The sequence below is a fragment of the Aulonocara stuartgranti genome, assembly GCF_965226115.1.
Source record: "Aulonocara stuartgranti genome assembly, chromosome: 7".
Taxonomy (NCBI): Eukaryota; Metazoa; Chordata; class Actinopteri; order Cichliformes; family Cichlidae; genus Aulonocara; species Aulonocara stuartgranti.
This window is the reverse complement of record NC_138945.1, coordinates 53,663,567-53,686,722: the sequence shown is the minus strand read 5'-3', so window position 1 is coordinate 53,686,722 and position 23,156 is coordinate 53,663,567. Positions and strand designations below refer to the sequence as shown.

Sequence of the window (23,156 nt, the reverse complement as noted above, 5' to 3'; positions counted from 1 at the left end):
AGTTTCACCTCCTGAACAGGGAATTGGGTGACATATGCACTTTTTTTCTTACAATGTTTTTCTAGTTCAGCCAGCTACACTGAACCATTCACTCGATTTACTCCATTTCACTCCCCATCCGCTCCCGCCTCTCCGAGTCGTTCCCTCCCTTCCCGTAATCTATGTGGCTGTCGGGACGTTGATGAATTGCCTTGTGACCCCTTACAACTCTACACCTGACATATGCAGCTGTCGGTGGGAGGGCTACAACCAGGAAGGAGGTGCGGCCCGTTAAATTTAAAACAGGCTCTCGCGGAGCGTGTTGATAATGAAACAATATTGTCCTTTCACAGTTATCATAAATACGCTGGATCTGACCGCTTGCTTGTAGGCGTGCAAAGCTGCAAAGAAACAAGATTTGAAAGTCAACAAGAATAGCTTGTTGTCCTTTTTCTCAGAGGCGCATTTGAGAAATGCAGCTGCACCTACAGAAATAGCACCAGGGGACCTAAGAGGAGACACACCTTGTAAAACAGACTGAGATTTGGCTCCTTGGCTTTAAGGGCTTGTTTATAAAAGAGCTGAAAAATATGGAAAATACTTAAGACAGCCATATTGATGATATCCTCCAGACTTAAAGCTTTACAAATGTCTTTCACGCTGTGGAGACATACTGTGTTGATATGAATGACGACTATGAGGGAAGGTGACAGGGCGAAAGATGCATGAAGTGCCATTAGACTGAGTCACTAACTCAGTTGACTGCTCAGCACAGAGAGCTGTCCTCAATTTGTCAGCTGTGCCTTCCTCTGCACACTCCCAGCCCTTGCTTTAGAGTGGCATTGATTGGCCCCATTTCAAATATGGATTAACAGGATGCTATAATAGAGGGTCAAATCAGGACGTAAGAAGCCTCAGCGAGTATGCTGTTTGTTTGGCTTGCTCTTATGACCCCGCATTTTTATTTCACCTTTTTCTTGTTGTTGTTGCAATGCTTATTTCCTGCATGGAAAATAAATGGAAAGATTTTTCCCCTTCCTGCCAACCGTGCATGTCTGTGCTGTACTCTCATAAACCTCATGATTCATTCATGAAGTAAAAGAAGTAAAGTTTTATGCTTTCTGTTTACTTTAATATTTATAATTTATATCTAATCCTTATAAATAGGTTGCACGAGAAAACTGCGAAGATGCAGCTTTCATGACTAAATCATAAGACCTATAGATCTTACAAGCCGTATTCTAAAGCTTGGGTTTACCTTGAAAATGTTTTAAAAAGGGAACATTTGTTTTCATCTAATGCAGTGTAAGTTGATCATAAGGCTATAAATACCTGTTAATTTCTGTAAGCATATAAAAGCCTTTTAACAATCGTTCTTGCTCTAAAGGCATGTCATGTTACCTAATGCAAGCTTATCATATTAAGTCTCTAACTGATTGTGTTAGCACAGCTGATGTGATTCGGCTGGTTATGGAAGTGAGGAATTTGGCTTGTTGATTTTCTCATAATGGCCATTTTTTTCTTATGATGATTATTTACCCTTTTTACATGATAACCCTTAAATTATGTAACATACTGAGCTACTGCAACAGCATTACTGGTTGCTGAAATTGACCATCTTTGGGAATTTATTTATGCATTCCACCAAAAAAAGTCATATATACATAAATTACACTTAGTGTTACTTGGAGTTATTAATTTAAGGTTATTGTGCTGACCTGAACTAATCTTAAAACTAAAGCTAAGTGTGAAGAACATATTACACTGCCACTTTTTGATCATAGTGTAACACAAAGTTCAATCTGTCCAGTGAGGAAGCAGGAACAATTCTGAATGCGTTTTACCTGCTTTGGCACAACATTGCAGAGGGAGTGCTGGACAGGGCAGTCAAAGGGCGTCAGACCAGCAGCAGGACTGGTATCTGCTCCTTTCAGAAATGGTTCTGGTGTAGTCTGTTAAATGCCAGTGTTCTCTGCTGGGCTGTGAACACAGTTTCCACTAAAAGACGCCAGCCATTTTCATAAAGTCTGTGTCTCACATTTTGGTCAGAAACATGGCTGTGAGTAGCCTGCTTGTGATTCTGCATGGCTCTGGCATTGCTCCTCCTGCTCTTCCTGTTTCTCCTGGTACAAAAGAGCAGATACTGGTCCTGCTGCTGGGCTGATGACCTTCTACTGTCCTGTCCCACTCTTCCTGTCTAATGAGCCATCTCATGGTATCTCCTCCATTCTCTTCAGAGTCTGCTGAACAAGACAGCAAAATTAGTTGTGGCAGTACGCAAGGATATGTCATCCTTGAGGAAGCTGGACTACCTGAGCAACCTGAATGTGCTGGTGGTGGTACTGTAGTGGCACTAGCAAAAAAGCAAAACTAGAGAAAAATCAGTCAGGTGGGATAAGGAAAGAGCAATGGTCTGTGACCACCACCTGTAAAAACATTCCCTTTTGGGGGTTGTCTTGGTGCCTTTCAAGTGCACTTGTTGTCACTTTCAGTTCATCCAAAATGCTGCTGCAAGAATACTGACGGGGACTAAAAAAAGAGAACCCATATCTCTCCCATATTGGTTTCTCTCCCCGTTAAATCAAGGATGTAATTTAAAATCCTTCTCCTTACATACAAGGTCTTGAATAATCAGGCTCCATCTTATCTTTAAGACCTCATAATACCATACCACTGCAATAGAGGACTTCACTCTCAGACTGCTGCCTTACTTGTGGTTCCTAGGGCATTTAAAAGTAGAATGGGAGGCAGTGCCTTCAGCTTCCAGGTCCCTCTTCTGTGGAACCAGTTTGGATTTAGGAGACAGACACCAGCTGTACTTTTAAGATTAGGCTTAAAACTTTCCTTTTTGACAAAGCATATAGTGAGTGCTGGATCTGGTGATCCTGCATCCTCTCTTAGTTACACTGCAATAGGCCTAGGCTGCTTGGGTTTCCCATGATCCCTTGAGTGTTTCTTCCTCACCTTCACCTTTTTCACTTACTGTGTGTTTCTACACCACTATGCATCCAGTCATTAGATATTATTAATCTCTCACTCTATTCTACAGTATATAAACCTCCCCTCAACCCCAACCGGTTGTGGCAGATGTCTGCCACTTCCTGAACCCAGTACTACTGGAGGTTTCTTCCTGTTTAAAGGGAGTTTTTCCTTCCCACTATTGCCAAGTACTTGCTCATCAGGGGTCATTTGATTGTTTAAATTTGTATTATTGTAGGGTCTTTCCTGGAGCTTGACTGACTTTTTGTTAATGTAGTTAACATTGTAGTTGTTGAGCAATGTCCTTAACTGAAAAAAATAAAATAAATGAAAGCTTTCTGTTCTTACAAAACCAACTAAAATAAATGAAAACAATAGAGTAATGTCCTTAGTTTTAGACTTTGTCAGTGTGGTCAAATATGTCAACACAACTAGCCTGTTTACTCAGATGTGGTATGTCTACATCACTGTGAGTCAGCTGCCTTCAAAATCTCATATGCTTGTGTTGTAATATCTAATCTGAACTTCATAAGTCCTGCCCTTGATAAACACCCTCTTTATTGTGATCTTTAAAAAGACTGAAACTAACAGTGAAGCTAATGAAAACTAGACTGAAGCTGACCATTTTTACACTATAAAAACAAACAAGCTAATGCACTGAAAACAAAAACTTAAAATAAGATTATTTCGGATTTATTTTAACATTTTCATGTTACATTAAAATAAATATTACCTGAGCTTTTTTTGTGTTTCTGGTCTATTTTGGTGCTTCCACAGATATACTGAATATCTCAGATACCATTATGGAAACTGCGTCAAAATGCCTCTACGCATATTAATAACACAGCGGGATGTGTTGACTTAAAAATTAAGTACATATGATGACCTCTGACTGTGGAGCGGTGATGTTCTGGGTCAGCTTGTTTTTCAAGATCACCGCTGCCTCTCTGTGTACTCTGTTTATCTGCTGGCTCAGATTAGGCCTGCTGAAGAGACAGCAGTCAGGTTGAAGTTTCGAAGCTGTGACCAATCCATTTCTCCTTGGATCGAGTGTCCATGACTGAATTGTTTGGTGCTGCACTGAAGTCTGTATATCTATTGGGGTTTATGTCTGTTCACAGCTCCTGTCTTATATTAAGTTTGCAGTCTACTTGCTTTATCTAATACATGTTATACATAATTCAGTAAATGCACAACAGAGGAAACAAATAGGCCTTCAAAAATTAGTCTGTACAGCAGATTCAGTAACTTTATATGCTGGGGGTTTTTTTTAGGCACTGAAACTGCAGGCAAGAGACCGAGTATGTGCTTTCCACAATGTTTGTTTAGTCATCTGCTGTTTGCGTTGCTTCAGCCTGAAGCTGATAATATTTGACAATCCACAGCATACGATGAGTGTTCTTATTTTTGTTGCCACAGAGCTCACCTTGTTTAAAAAAAGAAAATAAAAGAAGAAAAAGAAAAAAAGAGCTTAGAAAACGTGATTCTAATAAACAAATATACATGTAATTTTAAGGTGCCACTCATATTTTAGTAAATATTGTCCATGATTACTGACTCTTTGAGGTGTAAACAAACACTGTTTACTCCTGAAGTCTGCCTCCTTCTAATTTTCAACATGGAAAGCTTCTGAAGTTTTAACCTCACATGAACTTCTGCCATCTCTCTTGCTTTCTTGCTGTCTCTTGGGTATCTTGGTATGTCACTCTTGCGGCTGACCCACTTGCATTGGTCAGCTTTTCTATAATCAGCTGCACCAAAGTGAGAGCGGCACTGCCGCGCCATGTCTCTGCTCACGCTAGCTGCTATCCTTGCTTGGGGACCAGAGGAAGTAGAGCTGAACAGATCCTGTATGGCGTTTCATTACATTGTCGGCTAAAGGCTGCCGTTCTTTAAATCTTTCTGTTGCTCTAGAATGAAAGTTGTTTTCCTTCAGCTGCAATTTAAGTTGTGCTTTGTCCTTTAACTGCAGTCTTTGCCTGTTAAAATTCTGGATGATGGACAGACCAATAATCCCCGTCAGGGGTGGTATTTTTTTTGCTTGTTGCTTTGGCTGATTAAATTGGATTTTTACCCATTTATTGAGGCCACACACTCTCCTCTCTGTCACTCATTGTCTGTCAGACACACGCACACACACACACAGTGCAAAGAAACTTTCCATGACATTATTGGTTTTATCAGAAGTAGGCCAAAGCAGGAGCCTGCCCCCCTGGCAGCCTTACTGAGCATGCTCAGCACTGCTGAGGGCGACGTAGTGGATCGAAACCTTGTTTTAGACATTTCCCTCTCTTTCTGTCTGTCACAGCACAGGCTTGTTGATTCAGACAAAGAAGGAGACAACACATGAATTAAAAATGATATGCCAATGCTTTATTCGAGGGTTTTGGCTATGGTAAGCTTTACTGTCACTGGCATTTCTACTGAGTCTTTTGAGTCTTTTTGGCCTTGAAGTCTTTAAATTAGTTATTAGTTCTCCAGTTTCAAATGTGAAGATAATCTATTACTAACTCAAAAGGCAAAGTAGTCAGCAAATTATCATATTAGGGATGCTGAAATGATGTAATATTTGGGCTTTGAAATGCCTAATGAATTAAATATCTATAGTCTTTAATTATCTAGTAGTTGTAGCTCTCTTTTATTTATAGATAAGGCAGAATTAAAGACGTAGTGGGATAGGTTGTATTCAGTGAAACCAAAGCAGAATAACATCTCAAAGAGCCTGAGCGACCCATGCAGATAACACGAAGTCTATCAGAAGCTATTCTAAGGTTTTCTCTAAACAAGTCAAAAGACACATTTTACCATTTCAGTCTTTTGTTCCTGTTTATATAGCTTCAGACAGTTAGCTTAGTCTTCAGTTGAGTGTCATACAAGTTTTATTGGGGAGTATTTCAGCTGGTGTTGTAGTCCCTGAACTGTGGTGTTTCATTCAGATCTTTTGTTGTGAACAATGGAGAAGCACTTATGAGAGAAAGATTGGCCTTTGGAGTCAGTAGATTGTCCCTCAGGCTGCAATAAATGAACGTTGTGTAGAAATCAGAGAAAATAAAGCAATGGATGTTTGAAAAGGAGATCACATTCATGTTTTTATACACATATAAATCTTAAATAAAACTGACAACGTACTACATGCAGACATATATTGCCTCAAGCTTGATGCAGCAGAGCTGATTGCATTCACAGCGTAAAATTTGACTCGGCTCACTTGCTGTAGTGTTTGGTGGGCATTCGTGTGGCAAAGCTGATCCGGCATCCGTTCTCTGTGATCAATCTGTAACTAAAATAATAATCTCAGGAAGGAAATAAGCTGATAGAGTGAGCCACAGTATTTTTCATGCTGCACTGTGGCTCTCCATTGTTGTATAATCATCAGTTTTGTGGTTGGTTACAGGGGCTCCTTGTGCATGTGGAAGAGGTTGTCATTACTGGCTTTAACAAATCAGTTTCTCAGCTTGCATTATCTTCTCCTGACAGGCTTATTATGCTCAAAGACAAGAGTTAATGTGTTCATTAGGCTCGCAGTGATGAACTGTGTGCAACTTGTGTGTCGATTTAGGAAACTCAGCAAGAATAAGACCTGACTTCTGATGCTTAATATTATACTGTAATACCAGCATTTGCTCACAGAAAGTGTGCCCACTATTTCTTATTATGTATAGGCTTTTGTGCTCTAGTGTCTGGTAGGCAATTTGACAACTTTTTCAGCTGATTACTTGATATTTATGTAATTTATGTAATCGAAATCCTCTATTTTTGTTATGCTCTGAAACTCCATTATTAAACCATTTAAGAACTGTGAATGGGGAAACACAACCGTTGTGTTTTCAACCACTGTGGTTTGATTTGTGACTCTTAAACTGATGTTATTTTAACCACTATCACAATTGCAGCCTGTAGGCAATATAGTGTGTAGACTTGGTTGTACAGCCATATTTTATTACGTTAACAAGCCTCTGCTGAGGCGATTCAGTCTACCTGAGTGTGCTTCAGTTGGATGGATAAAATTCCAGGATGCAAACTTTCATCTTTTACGTCAAATAGTTCGCACCATTTCTTCACTTTCTTCTTCTTAAACATTTTTACAAGTCTTTCAGATTACCTTCAAATTACACGAAACTGGGACATTTCTGTGTGATCTCAGGCAAAGTAATATAAAGTAGGATTTAAAGATCTAAGTGCCAAATAAGAGGTAGTGCTATGTATTACTTTTTAATAAAGGCACAAACGTCCTCTTTGTATTAATTATGCAGAACCAGCAAGTATATTTTTTCTGGAAAAAATATTGACTGTATATTGCTAAATCTAAGCAACTTATTTTCTAGGGGTACATACAGTATAATACACTTGGCTCATCATTCTGCACAACTGAAGCCCAGTGGATTGATGCTCTGCTTACCTAAAGGTTTTAAAGTTTACTTTGAGCGTTGAACTATAAATTATTCATGTCCAAATAATTACCTCTGTGTTTGGTTGCCTCGCTGGTGTAAACAAAAGTTGACAGGCTGATGCTGACAGTTGTTTGATGATGGATGTAAAGCATCAGTACATATTTCTTTAACGATAGGCATTGGCAGCACCTGCACTTTTTGCTGGTACTCTACATTTAATGGGGGAAAAAAAGAAAAAAAGAAAGTCGAGCCTGGTCAGCATGTAGACGCGATTGCAACAAGGGCTGGGTGAGGCCTCTTTGCAAGAGTGCATCACTGTTGGTATTTTGACTAGTAAACTTTGGAATGTGTGACTGTCAGTACTGCTATTGCTCACAATAAGCCTGAGCAGTGAAGTGAGTCAGTCCGACCCCCTCTGTTCACATGCTTACCTGTGATGTCACTCACAATGCCCACATTGTGGTTAAGAAATACTGCAGGTTCACTGCCCTGCTGACATAAATTTCATTCCATCCCTTGGTGTTTGTGACTTTAGCATCTTGGTCTATGAACATGAACATTAACATAACCCGTTCCTCCGATTACAATATGTGCTGCAGATTGAACATGTCATTGGGACAGGGATTTCTAGCCAGCTTTTACAGTCAGTAGGATTCTACACTGCCATTCACTTCTCCCAGACTTCCTGCCAGACTGTGAGTTTGACTTGTTATTGACTGAGTTACTTGTTTGCCTCTGTAAAATTAGCCATGTTGTTTTTGTTGTTTTTGTGTGTGTGTGTGTGTTGATTTAAACTAATCTTTATTTCATTGTATCCGCTAACAAAGAAAACCATTGTGGTTCAAAATGCTAAGTGCAAGATCTTTACACAAGTTCAATACACCAAAAACAAATTATGTAAAAACATCGTACAAGTTGACTGTTTTCATTCAGTGAAAACACAATGACTGCAGTCAGTTTGGTTCCTCAGAAATGCTTTCTTGTTTGCATCAGATGTATATGCTTTCGTTGTTGTAACCCAGGCAGATGATAAGACCCTATGTTGTTGAGGGATTTCTCAGTTCCTGTCAACCATGTTTCCTACACAAAGATAGAAACAGCTCTGGTAGTCTCTCTCTCTTTTGCTGCTCTTCTTGTATTGTATTGGATAGCATCAGTGGTGGCTTGTATCTCCTCGGGCAGCATACCATGCCTTATCGCAAATTAGTAAGAAGTCCTTTGAATGCACTGAAAGATGCATAGTTTTTCATTCCAGATTACACTTCCCAAATTCATGTCCTTTGACTCAGATCCCTTGGTTTAATCAGTGCTAATCAGTCAAGTTCAGTGTTCACCGATTCCTTTATTGAATAAAAAAAAATGTAATTCACTGATGTTATTAGAGTAACTTTATCTTGGTCTTGTGTGTCTGGATGCGCTCACTCAGGCACACAGGAGTGAAATGTTTTTCAGCTCCATCTGACACACTCAGCTAATTACTGGAGCGGGAGACACCCCCATTCTCACACACTGGCACACCAAGAGGGTGGCCATATCAGCCCGTCTTCTCACCGGCTCCCTGGGGACAAGCTGGGAATTGAACTGTTTATGCATGCAGTATTTTATTCGCTGTCACACAGTAGGAACAGAGGCCCCCGCAGAGTGCTGGAAAACGTGCCGCTTTGATTCTGTGTGGCTTCTTCACAGTAGAACCTCAGGCTACTGCTAGTTGCAGCCATTGTACGTGCAGCATTTCAGAACACTGGCAGGTAATAATCTGCACCTTGGCGACAAAGGAGAGAGCTTGGGAGTGTAGGTGGAAGAGGAAAGAGCCAAAGACGAGAGCGAGTGGGCAGGTAGCAGAGGCTCCCTTGAGAGTGGATAAACAGTGTGAACACTTAGCGATTTCCTCTCCCTTCCTGTCTCTCACTGACTCTGAGTGGGCAGTTAATGAGTCTGAAAGCTTCTCCCTGAGATCTGTCAGCCGAGAACGAGATGAAACTTCTAGTTCCAGCTACACCTGAAGAGAAGCATTCTGTTGCCCACTAATAATCAGTCCAATGTATAGAAGTTTTTTAAATTTCTTTTTACTTTTTAGCTTCTTTGTTAGGTTACTATGTGGCTCCAAAGGTCCTGTAATGCACATTAACCACATGTTATTAGACTAAGTATTATTATTATGCTTTTAGAACAGAATAAAGCACAGTCAGCTCCTAATGGTACCCAAAATTTACTTTAAAGTTACACTGTGTAAAATCTCACCACTAGATGTCAGTACATTGCAGATTTCTGTCAAATGAATTCTGTTTTCTTAACCCTTCCAATTCAAGTGCATAATCCTAGCTAGAATGGCCGCTGTAGGACAAACAACTCTGGCCACTGTTCATCTGTGGTGAGTGTGGGCAGTCAGTCCACTGTTTACCTCAGCTGTCAATATGCCAAATGTTAACATCTATTACTCTGGAGGAGACTCTAAACCTTTATGAAAGGAGTGAGATACACGTCAATGAGACTTTTCTGTTTTTAAGAAGTTACGTTTTTTTGCTGCTGTTAGCGTCTGTTAGCTGCTGTTAGCCAGGATTACTGAGACTTCTTTGAAGTGGATTTAAAATTGTTGGACCGTAAACTCTCATATGACGTGACAATGCAATCAAGCTGTGACACCTGACCAAGCCTGGTTCTGCTGGATGTTTCTTCCTGTTAAGAAGGGTTTTTACTCCCTGTTGTTGCCAAATTGTTGCTCAAAGTGGTGGGTTGTTTTTGGGGCTTTTTCTCTGTAGCGTCTTCACCTTACAATATAAACTTCCACAAGGCAACTGTTGTTATGATTTGGCACTACATAAATACAATGGAATTTTTCTATTATCCAATCCAAGTTAAGCAACCTCAAAAAAGACTTACTATACTCTTAACATAGCATGTCATGCACACTATGAAACCTTTAACTTTTTTAAATAATAAAGGTCCAGAGGGGTTCTCTCTTCATTATAAGTCAAAAACAGAAAACCATTAACACATAACTCATCACCTGCCTGATAAGGTGCAATTCCAAAGGATCCTTTTTAAAGTTGGTGTATTACAGGTTTGTTGTTCAAGTTGCATTATGTTGCACAGATGTTGCTATTGTTCACAGCCTCTGTATCTGCTTCCACAGAAGGTGCATTGTTTCTTTAAAGGCTTTCAGCTTGGACAGCCAGACAGGAGGGGTGAAGTTAAATAATTCTGCTGTGATAACATCAACAGATCTGAGCTTGCCCCACTGTGTTAGCCTTTCGCTCATAAAGCTTAATGGTGCACTGCCATAAAATTAAGTGTAGCTGAGTTTTGGTTTGGGATGAAACAGACTGTATAACCTTGGTTTGGCTATACCACCACTTAAACTAATTCTTGGGACAGTTTTTAGGACTCTCACTCCCACTGAAACCTCTCTGGGGGTTTTCTGCTGTGAGGTTTAACTTCACGCTTCCTAATTTATAAAAAATGAAAAAAATGACAACAAATAGCATGCAGTTGCAATTGTAACAAAAGATCAGTGGCTGGGTTGATCGGGACTGGTTTCATTTTTTTTAAGCCGCCAGGCACACAAATCTGAGCTACTGAAGTTGTGACATGTATGATTTTGAAAACATCCTGCAGATCTGTGCCTTGGGGTAACTGAGACAGACCTGGTGGTTGCAAGGGCTACATTTTCTTTTTATTCTCATAGATGCCCTTAAATGGAATTAAGCATGATTCATAGAGCTCACAGTACACATCTCAGCAACGCAGACTGGTGCACAGCTAATGCAATAGCTAGTATTATTCCAAGCACATAAGCTGTTTTTATTTGTTTTCATAGCTCTAGATAGACTATAGACTAAATCGATTCTGAAGTCTTCTCTGTTTCCTACAGTAAGAGTAACTTTTGTTCAGTGTTTTGGCTCACAGTGCAACATGATTATCTCAGTTTCTCTCTCCCACTACAGCATAGGATTCAACACAAGACTATAAATCAAGCTTTACAACGAGTGAGCAGATAGAAACATTTTTTTTCCAAGGGAGTACTTTGATAAAACTTGTTAAACAGAGCTTGGTTCTTGTGAGAATCAAATGTGTGGATGCGCTGTCGTCTGTAACCACCCTGTCACACTTTTATGTAACAAAGTGAAGACCTTGGCAGTGGACAGACTTTTGTGTAGATTAATAGACTGCTGTTTGCTGTTTGATTTGGGCACTGAAAGCAAACACTGATGTAGTCATCCTGGATAAAACCACCATGTTCGCCACACAGCACATACACAGATGGCTGAACAGCTTGCTTTGACTTTCCCCTCTGACACTTTTTTTTTTGTGGGCGTTGGAGCACAAGATCTTCATTCGCCATGGATTCATCTTCCTGGGATTGGGTCACTAAATATCTTATCATATATGTGCCAAATACTCATTATTCCCATCTCCCTCTGCTTTCTCTTGGGGTATGGTGTCTGTTCTGTGCCCCAGGTGGTGGCCATATCCCCTAGCTCTGAGCGCCAACATGGAGGCTCTCCCTGGAGGACCAAGGATGGCTGAAGGAGTGAATACACCCCCTTTACTGCTCTCTTTGTAATGGAAGCTCGATGCATTATTTATGTAGCTGGTCAAGGTAGTTCACGTATTACAGATGGCGTTATAATGTGTAATTCCGCTTTACTGCATTTTCTGCCTATAAAAAATACATTCAGTATTTGAAGGCATTTTTTTTATCTGTCTCTTTGAGAGATACAGTATACTCCTTAAGGAGTGTTGAAGTATTATTAAACAGAGGCAAAAGGGAGAGAAAAGCAGCCGCTAAGAGTGCATTGACTGTCCCTGGGTGTCTTCCTGCACCATTCACTGCACCCAGCAGGTTGATGAGTGGAAGAGCTGTTTGGCTTCTTGGTAGAGGCTGGGGTCATTGTCCGTGCTTTCATGTCCTCAATAGCTGCGGGCTCCCTGCTGAATCTACTTGATATTCACTTCTTTCTCTTGCTCTGTCCTATTGAAACTAACAAGCCTCAACCAGAGATAGTACAGTTCCAGTAACTGGGATGCAAAGGAATCAAAAACCAGAGCTAAGAAAAACTAGTTAAATGTTTTAAGCGTGCTTACACAATGGCTTCAATGTTTTCCACATGTTCACAGCAACTTTTATCGCTATGATCCAAAGAATATTTTCAGGATGAGGCTGAGTTCACTTTCAACACGGCCCTTTGTCAGGACTTGTTGAAGAATGAGCTGAAGGAGGCGCACCTACCCACACTCATATTTAAGGCAGTAAATGCCAGAAATAACACAGCTCGGCTCACCCAGGAGCTACAGCGCTCAGACTCATTGATATTCACATTATTGACCTGCCTGGATGCATTCCTAAATAAACATCGGAGGGATGGTGTATGTTTCCATCTCAGATGTGGTTCAGTTATAAATGTGTCCAGCTGTTACTGGGCTCCCCGTATTTTTCCATGCAGTTATATTACCCCCCACCCCATCCCATCCCATATGAGCGGAGGAGTTTGGGAAATTTGCAAACTGCGTTTCAAGAATAAATCTTGCGTGGCTACTGTGGAGAAAAGTCCACCAGTCTTCCGTTTGTTTTTTTAATTTCGCCTTCACCACACGGGAGCCCTTCAAGTCTTTCAGCCTGCGTGAGTCAGGCTGTGCCAGCGTGGTATTGGCGGGTTTGTACCGCTGTGCTTTTCTATATATTAAAAAAAAGCGAGAACGCCACCGGCTACCTTCCTTTCTTTAAACCCGGACCGTGACATCATCGCCTCTCGTGTTTCACTGTGTCCCTACTACAGGGCGCACGCGGCAGTCAGCAGTCCACACTGAGCCGTGTGTGAGAGCAGAGCAGCCGCGGACGGGGAAAGCGCACTCCACGACGCACGCTTGTTCTTCACTGACAAACTGTTCACGTCGTTTTTTGCAACGTTCACATCTGGATAAGACGGTGTTTGTTGATGTTGTTTTTCTTTTTTGTTTTACCTGCTCGTTTTCTCGCCTGCTTGACTTCACTGCGATTTGAAGCCGCCTGGACATTCATGGAAGCGTTTCTTTGTAAGTAAAAAAGACAAGCAGACCTCAGGCTGTACTGCGTGCCACTTGCACTGAACGGGATTTACTGTGAAGTAAGGCGGTAGTGATTTGGGATATTCGGGATGTGAAATGTATTGACGCTGATGGCTGATGCTAGCAAAAGGCTATTGAGATGCAGCCCCCGTGATTGCCTTGTACTGTATTGCAGCTCTAATCAGCTCCGAGCAGGCTCCCAGTCAGCGTTTTGTTCTTTACATGGCTTTATGCTGGACACTACCGTTCTCCATAATACCGCATTTTATCTTAGTTGGGGTTCTTGTTTGTGTAATGGCACACATGCTGTGGTGCTTATGACCCCTTATGTGGTATCTTTGATCTATTTCTCGTGTTTTTGTTAAATACATGTAATAGATCATCCTTATGGTTAAGTGCAATGGTTCAAGCTTGGTGTGAGAAACGCTTCCTTCCTACTCTACTTTGGATCAAAGCAGTTGAATTCAAATATGTTATTCTTTTTTAAAATGTTTTACTGGTGGTCAAATGTGATAACAGGAGTTTTGATGGAGACAGCAGTTTAAGTAAGCCACATCAGGGGAAATACTTAAATAAAATCTGAGACTTTCTCATTCTGCGTTTTAGTTTTTGAATGCTGTTGATGCAAATCGAGTTTCATGCTTTTCCGAGTGTATTATCATGGTTTCATGGTGCAAGTTTTAAACCACTCTTTGCAGCTATTGAAGAAGCATTTCCATCTCACTTTTTCAGATTTTTCCATCACTTAACTGCAAGCAGTCCTCAAGCCTGGCAGTTCTCACCCTCATGGCTCTGTTTTGTTGTATTAGTTTTTTTTAAAATTCCTTACAATACTGATCTGCGCAGTGGTTCTGTGATCTTTAAAACCTTTTATCTGTCCATCACAGTCAGTAGAGCCACAATTACAGTCTTTCCAGCAGTGACCAAGACCATGCACTCTTTTAATAAACTGCTAAGCTCTACGTTGCAACAGACTGGATTTTATTTTTTAATTTGGATTTTGTGGTTTATGCCAGAATTTCTTGGAATAACCAAACAATTAAGTAGTTGAGCCTTTTCCTCCTATCCTTATCAGATGTGTTTTTATTCATGCTGTTCGCTGTTTTCCTTATTTCTACATTCATGTATGAGCTGCGGATCATACTCAAGCATCATCTGTAAAGGTAGTTTTTGGATTTGATTGCATTTAGACTGGAGATTGAGTTTCTCTGTATTTGTCCCCTACAATTGAACAACATATAAATGGTATATCTGTGGGGGGACTAGTGTGGTCAGGACTCAGTGGGGTTTAAGTGATTATGGGATAAAGTTAGAGTGGAGAGCATTAATTGGATGTTGGCATACAGACGTGGAACATAGTGGCGTATCACAATAAGGATGAGATACTTGTCAAATCGAGAATAATAAGGAGAATAATAGCCATTCTGTAGTTAGTATTCATTCACTTTGCGTGTGAGTGTATTCAGTCCATATACCCACTGTTGTTTTATGAATGGGATCTACTCTGGGCTGGAGCACTCCATCAACTTAAACTTGAGTCCTCTGCAAAACATTAACAGCATTCACAAGCTAATGTCTCTTTAACCAATCAGTGTGATTTAATATAAATTGGACTTTTAGACATTTCAACTGGAATTTTAAAGGTATAAAGAGTTGATTTGAAAATTTTGGATGGGTAGGTAGCTTTAGATAGGCTATCCAAATAAATGTTATGAATGGGAGGCACAGGGCAGGCCCAGAATAATGGAGATAAACAGATGCCCTGATGATCTCTGCTGATCCAGCCCCAGCAGTCACTGAGCAGAAGACATCAAGGACAGGCAAGGGCGGGGCCCCATTTGTTTTCAATCATTGACTCATGAGAGATAAACCAGCAAAATGGCAAAAACTTGAGATGGATGTCAGCCCGTTGAAATGCAGTTGTGTACAAACCAATTGTTATTGTGTACTGTTTACATTTTTGCAGAGATATATGGATAGAAAACAATGGGTGAAATGTTTAAAAGCATTTCCTTTTCAAACTCTGTCTTTTAGATTCACATGTAGTTGTGTGATGGCAGCAGAAGCAAAAATGTGTTCATGCATTTTGTAAGTAGGGAAAAAAAAACACCAGAGGAAAGGCTCGGGCTCATGTGCAGGCAGCCTGTGGTGAGGAAACCTTTTCAGTTCTGCATGATTTAAAATTTGGCTCTTTACTCCAGTATGTAGCAAAAAAAGGGGAATGAACACATAAAAGCTGTTCTTACTTCTCACTTTAAGCTTAACCTTTTAATGTTTAGAAATTTGAACGTATAAAAAAATAGTAGTCAATAGTCCAGTTCTTAATTTTGCATTTGATTGACTACTCCACCACCACCACCACCACAGCCTCTCTCACTATTTCTTTAAGGAGCTGACCTTGATTAGAGTTTGTGTTATTTTAGGGTGCCACACTTATGCTCTTTGTCCTGCAACAGACCTAAATAGCTGTGGTAGCTCTACAAATGGTAATAGTGATGGTATATAGGCATAATTTCTATATGCGCAAATATAAATACAATTTTTTTCTGATACAGCCGTTTTGTATGCAAGCCTAGTGTTGTCTTTAATGAAGCTTGAAATTGAACATGGAGTAGTTAATAAGGGAAGTTTCACAACACTGAAAGTGAAGGTAGAAACTTTAGATGTGTGGCAAGTATATGGGTGGGAAGATAGTATTTGGTTCATCAGCAGACCTTTAAGGAACCATTCCTTTTGTTTAATGAGGAACAGCTGGGACTGGCCTCTGGCAGAAGGTCACAGTGTAGCTTAGTCTACAAACATAGGTGTTTACCTCCAGCATACTTCCTAAATTTTCCCCATAAATGCTTGGTTTCACTTCTTTCAGCCTTTGTGTCTGTTTTTTCTTTCCACAATAAGGCAGCTTGTTTCCATGACTCTGAAATCTGCTTGAATTGCCCGTTCAGCTGTGTCACCTTGACACACTTTGCTCGCAGTCACAGCTGCCTCAGTTGAGCTGCTAATTTAATTATTTGTGCAAAAAATCAGATTTATTGCCCGAATGAGCAGCTGTTTTCTGTGAATACGTTTAAAGGTCTAAGGTGAAGGTCTAAGCTAATCAGGCCTCCAGATTAAGCTATGGGTTCTATTTTCTGCAGTATTTGTGCTTCAGCACAGTGTGTTTTCATCATGTTTTCATCACCACATCACTACGTTTTGGAACACTGTCTGTCCTGTGACTTGTGTGGACTGCAGAGCTGCTATTTTGTCCTTTATTGTCTTTTCTCCCACTGCCCCACACACGCCCTCTCATAAACTGCCTATTCTGCCTATTCAGCTCAGCTATTGTGAGGAGGGCTATTCATACCTCTGGTCAGCATCCATGTGGTATTGGAGAGTACCATACCAGCCCTAACGCTTTTCATGCTTGCTAGGAGTACTTACCTGATGGCACGAAAACCCCAATTGGCACTCGTGGGCTTTGTCTGATGTTCAACTTCCTTCTCGTGTAATGGGATTCGATTTTTGACCTTTGCCAAAAGAGTTATCATTATGAGGGTCTCGTTGATGAGCTGACGTTTCATTTGTTTAAGAGACAAAGCAACATTTTTAAATTCATTTCCTTTAATATCCTGTCAATTTAAAAAAAAAAAAAAAAAAAAAAAAAAAAGTGTGATCCTCTAGTATTACAGATATGAAGTTGGGTTTAGCCTGATACCAATACCGTATTTGGTGATTTATAAATCAGGCTGATGACTTTTTCCCTGACATGTCTTATGTGTCATTATTTATTAGATATGAGAGAAAATAACTACAATTAAAAATAAATTGTTTTATTCTCACGAGTTGTGCATCACTCGTTTACGCTCCCCCTGGGTCTACTCTGATCAACTGTTAATACTGATACACTGACAAATAGAGCAGGGCGATATGGCCAAAAATATTTATCACGATATATATTTGAAAATTTGCGATAACGATATAACCGACGATATAATTGATGCGAGACAAAATACAACTCCACAACATTACTAGCGCAAAAAGACAACCTTCCATTTATTTTCACTTAAACAAGAAGCTGGTTTTTATGTACATTAAAGCTTTATAAAAATGTAACAGTGCAAATGCAAATTCCTTGCTGAAAGTTTAACCAAAAGGCATTTCCAGTAGAAATGGGCTGACATATCCTGAGCATAACCATGTATAATATCCACTGAAGTTAAAAAGAGGTGCTTTGCAACATTAAACTGCAGTGTGCAGTATGTATTTTTCGGACCATAAGGTGCACGGGATTATAAGGCACATTAAGTGAAACAAAGCAGTGAGATAAATCAAACTTTATTAAACTCATTCTTCTTGCTTCCTCCACTTCTGTACCATTGATTCATTAATGTTGAATTCTCTGGCAGCTGCTCTATTCCCATGTTGTTGCAGTCTATTAATGACTAACCTCATATTGTGGATGGATTATCTCAGTTGTTCTCCTGACTGAAGTTTGGTCCGTTTACAACATCCTGCCATGCGATTGCATTTGTCTCTAACCATGAAGAACCTTCACGTTAACTTTTATAAGTGGAAAAGTGTTAGTGTTCGTCCTCCAGCTTCACTGTTTATGTTATGCTAACATAGCTGTGTCGCTAGCGATCACGTAGCACATCATTATATACCAGCTAGCCCAACTTCAGTAACCCTACAAACGTCACTGCTGTTTAGTTTCCTGTCTTCATTTATGTTGGAAGTGATAGCAGAACTGTACGTTTGATTTTTTTCAGAAATCTCTCAGTCAGAACATGCAATATCATGCTTAGGTAACTAGCGAAACTAGCGAGCTAACTTCCGCTAGCTTCCTGCTAACGTCTAACTCCGTTAAATGTAATAACTTTAGTTTTCATGGATGCCTGGAAGTTAAACTTCATAGTTACACCTGGTAAAGCAGCAATGCTGATCGTTTTATTAAAGATGAAAGAATTTAGACAGTTTTTAACGCTCAGTGATGCTGCAGTGTTGTTTGACCTGAAGAATACGGAGTTTAGGACCCAGATTACTCCCAGATTTAAGAGCATCTTAGTCCGACAAATATGACAATAACAACGGCCGCTTGCATGTTCTGCAAAAAAATGTGCTTTGTCGTGTATCTGACGGACAAACACCAAACCAGTTCCACATCACGGAAGTTGCACCATTTTTACAAACCAATTCTGGTTCATCTGTTTCACTCAACAATCGGCCATGTGCGTATGAAAACAAAGGCACTGCGCATGCGCGTTTTACTCCCATTCTATCGCGATATTTCATTTTCCTATCGTTGCCTAACATTATACCGGTATTACCGTGAACGGTATAATATGGCCCAGCCCTACTGACAAACAGCTAATATCAGACTGTGCCCATATGTATATTGGTGGGGCTTTACTAGGGGTGAAGGTTGCCAGATAACAACATATAAACGCAGTTAAATGTGCTGCAGATATATAATTTATTTATGATGGTAACTCTTGATGATTGTCTACCATCTGATCTACAGGCAGTGCAGAATTATTAGGCAAGTTGTATTTTTGAGGAATAATTTTATTATTGAACAACAACCATGTTCTCAATGAACCCAAAAATCTCATTAATATCAAAGCTGAATGTTTTTGGAAGTAGTTCTTAGTTTGTTTTTAGTTTTAGCTATTTTAGGGGGATATCTGTGTGTGCAGGTGACTATTACTGTGCATAATTATTAGGCAACTTAACAAAAAACAAATATATACCCATTTCAATCATTTATTTTTACCAGTGAAACCAATATAACATCTCCACATTCACAAATATACATTTCTGACATTCAAAAACAAAACAAAAACAAATCAGCGACCAATATAGCCACCTTTCTTTGCAAGGACACTCAAAAGCCTGCCATCCATGGATTCTGTCAGTGTTTTGATCTGTTCACCATCAACATTGCGTGCAGTAGCAACCACAGCCTCCCAGACACTGTTCAGAGAGGTGTACTGTTTTCCCTCCTTGTAAATCTCACATTTGATGATGGACCACAGGTTCTCAATGGGGTTCAGATCAGGTGAACAAGGTGGCCATGTCATTAGTTTTTCTTCTTTTATACCCTTTCTTGCCAGCCACGCTGTGGAGTACTTGGACGCGTGTGATGGAGCATTGTCCTGCATGAAAATCATGTTTTTCTTGAAGGATGCAGACTTCTTCCTGTACCACTGCTTGAAGAAGGTGTCTTCCAGAAACTGGCAGTAGGACTGGGAGTTGAGCTTGACTCCATCCTCAACCCGAAAAGGCCCCACAAGCTCATCTTTGATGATACCAGCCCAAACCAGTACTCCACCTCCACCTTGCTGGCGTCTGAGTCGGACTGGAGCTCTCTGCCCTTTACCAATCCAGCCACGGGCCCATCCATCTGGCCCATCAAGACTCACTCTCATTTCATCAGTCCATAAAACCTTAGAAAAACCAGTCTTGAGATATTTCTTGGCCCAGTCTTGACGTTTCAGCTTGTGTGTCTTGTTCAGTGGTGGTCGTCTTTCAGCCTTTCTTACCTTGGCCATGTCTCTGAGTATTGCACACCTTGTGCTTTTGGGCACTCCAGTGATGTTGCAGCTCTGAAATATGGCCAAACTGGTGGCAAGTGGCATCTTGGCAGCTGCACGCTTGACTTTTCTCAGTTCATGGGCAGTTATTTTGCGCCTTGGTTTTTCCACACGCTTCTTGCGACCCTGTTGACTATTTTGAATGAAATGCTTGATTGTTCGATGATCACGCTTCAGAAGCTTTGCAATTTTGAGACTGCTGCATCCCTCTGCAAGATATCTCACTATTTTTGACTTTTCTGAGCCTGTCAAGTCCTTCTTTTGACCCATTTTGCCAAAGGAAAGGACGTTGCCTAATAATCATGCACACCTGATATAGGGTGTTGATGTCATTAGACCACACCCCTTCTCATTACAGAGATGCACATCACCTAATATGCTTAATTGGTAGTAGGCTTTCGAGCCTATACAGCTTGGAGTAAGACAACATGCATGAAGAGGATGATGTGGACAAAATACTCATTTGCCTAATAATTCTGCACTCCCTGTACTTTGAGTAGTATGATATGTTATTACTCTAGCACTTGTAGGATCATCTTACTAGGCTGTGTGTGATATTTTTTTTCTTATAAACAAAAAATCAAGAACCAAATGCTCTCACTTATCCTGTGATTAAAGCATCATTATAATTGGTTCATGTCTTTAAAAATGCAGGCTAGATAGCTTGACTCCTCTGACCTGCCTGCACACTTGAATGCCCAGTCTAGAGACCTTGAGGCAGTTATAAAGGCATTCAATTAAAAATAGGATGCATTTGCTGTGGTCAGGCAGTGTGTATTTATAGAAGTTGTGAGGAGAGAGAAAGCGGCATGGGTTTCCTTGCTTGAGCTTTCCCAGAATTAGAAAGCAGTTACAGAAAATGCAGAATTTGAATTTTCTGTCTGGAGAAGTGGAACATTTTACCATTTCAAGTTGTTTAATTGATGTGATTTTGTGTCGTAAAGTCACTTAATCATCAGTTCAAGTCGTCCTGGGACAGTGCTTCATCTTTTACCCTTGCAAGGTTACCTTTGTGTTGCAGAGTTTGTTTGAAAAGCCCTTTTTCAAAATCTAAATTTGCCACAGTGGTTTTTTAAACTCTGCACCATGACTTGGGGGGAATTTCTTCCAGTTTTTCAACAGAACACAGAATGAGGAAATCCCCTTCAGTGGCTTTTTCCCTCCTTTTTTACTGACAGCAAAATATATGACAGCCACCGCTGTTTATAGTGGTTTTTTTCTTAATATTTTTATTGGTAGAAACCAAGGATTTAATAATCTTAATTATTAAGTTTTTTATTTTTACATTAACCAAACTTAGGATCACTGTATTAAGTCTTTTTTTTAAGCTCAAGATTGTTGAATAAACATCAAAGATATTTTATGAGATTTCAACAGGGTTCCTAAGTTCTGGTGTTAAAATCCAATTATATGTTGTCAAAACTCATGGAGCCCTATCCCTCTCTCTATAATGGTATGGATCTTTCTTGCAGCCTCTTAGTTATTTGTGGTTAAACTGCAGTGGAACGAGAGCATGGGATCAAAGTCCCACCCGGAGCAATAAAAAGCTTAGCCTGTGGAGTGCTGGAGTGACCCCCCCCCCCCAGACCTTAAGCTCTTCATTACTGCAGCTCACTGCTAATTATTTTGGACAGGACAGTTCAGGAGACAGAAAACTCCCCAACCCTCCTCACTGCAGGGTGGTCGGTCATTACTCCCACTCCTAGTCCCGCACCTTTTGTACATCTGCAGAAGATCCTGTGGGTGCACTTCACCCATACCCGCCCCATGAACAAACAAAGGGAGAGATCTTACACTAAAATGTAGAGGAAACAATGCGTCTCTGCTCTACTACCACATGCCCGTCTTACAGTAAAACACTGTGATTTTAAGCTAATTTAATCTGGACCGTATTGACCACAGACCACATCCTGCAGAACATGTGTGACTATTTTAAATGTTGTTGCAAACTAAAATTAGCTGGGTGAGGTGGAAAACATATTTACTCACAGTTAGGAGGTCACAGTAAAAGTAGATTTTTAAAAAAAATTTTTTGTTAAAACAATAACTGCCATCAACAGTCATTAAGGACTAAGGTTTAGTGATATTTTTTGGAAGGCCCTCATGTTGTTTACAACAAGGAAATCGAGCCACATTTCTTGCCAGTAATTGTTCTGTAGCGTGTTCCTGTCATGGTTGAATTTAGCTCCCAGTGCCATATGGATACAGCAAAATTGATTTTGAGGAAATTCTTCTCACTATTGTCAAGGCTGTCAATCATGTTGTGAATGTTTCTCTTGTATAGCTTGAATAGATGGAAAGGCTAGCTCCTTTGTAGGTTGCTTTAAAAAAGGACCTTCCTTTTTTAAAAAGGTCAGAAAAAGTATATTGTATCATCATACCTTTTTTGGCCTGCATACAGGCACAGATGGTTGTGATGGGAATGTTTAGGATCTTCTCAAATTACTTCTGTCCAAAAAGGTGTGCTATACAGACACTGACCTCTGACTTGTGTCAGCTTGCCCATCTCTATAAACCTCTGTGAGAGCAACCCTTTCATGTAAGGGTACATAGTTTGTATCCTTAAATGAAAGAGCCCTAGTCAGGTTCATTTTGAGCGTGGTACTTCAGCTATCTTTGAAACTTTAATTTATATCAGTATGTTTCAGAATATTAAGATCCACCAGGTCACTGGTGGAACACCTAGGGTTGGGGTTAGGGTTAATCAACATCCACCACTTGTTTTTTCAAAATTTTCACCCATAAGGGAAAAAACAGAAAAGCTTTAAACCACAAAAATCTAATATCAACATGAATGTATGGGGCTTCATTTGAAAGGCACCATCTCTTAGGTTTTTTGTTTGTTTGTTATTGGACGACAGCCTTAACACCTTACCGGGGTGTCCAACTCCAGGCCTCGAGGGCCAGTGTCCTGCAGGTTGTCTACAGCTGATTTAAATGGCTAAATTACCTCCTCAACATGTCTTGAAGTTCTCCAGAGGCCTGGTAATGAACTAAACATTTAATTCAGGTGTGTTGACCCAGGGTGAGATCTAAAACCTGCAGGACACCAGCCTTTGAGGCCTGGAGTTGGACACCCCTGCCCTTGACATTTCAGTGGTAACCTGGTGGATGTCAGAAGGGTGTGGTATGTGTTTAAGGGTCAGCACTTGTGCCGCTCTAACAGCCTTGTAGCTTGTCAACTCTC

The 23,156-nt window shown here is 40.3% G+C and overlaps 1 protein-coding gene across 17 annotated transcripts in view; it reads left to right on the top strand.

Annotated features, from left to right (window-relative positions):
• The window catches only part of LOC309709958 (pleckstrin homology domain-containing family A member 5-like), an 89,330-nt gene that overhangs the window by 24,521 nt on the left and 41,653 nt on the right, over positions 1-23,156 (top strand). The window contains exon 1 of one of the 17 annotated variants that reach the window (XM_082538996.1): positions 9,667-9,720. The exons of 14 other annotated variants lie outside the window; for them this stretch is intronic. In XM_082538996.1, coding sequence (XP_082395122.1) covers positions 9,677-9,720 — 44 coding nt within the window. In that variant the 5' untranslated portion in view covers positions 9,667-9,676. Of the gene's footprint in view, positions 1-9,666; positions 9,721-12,842; positions 13,383-23,077; positions 23,097-23,156 lie in introns of those variants that run through there. 2 more of the 17 variants (XM_082538982.1, XM_082538983.1) reach the window with 2 other exon arrangements.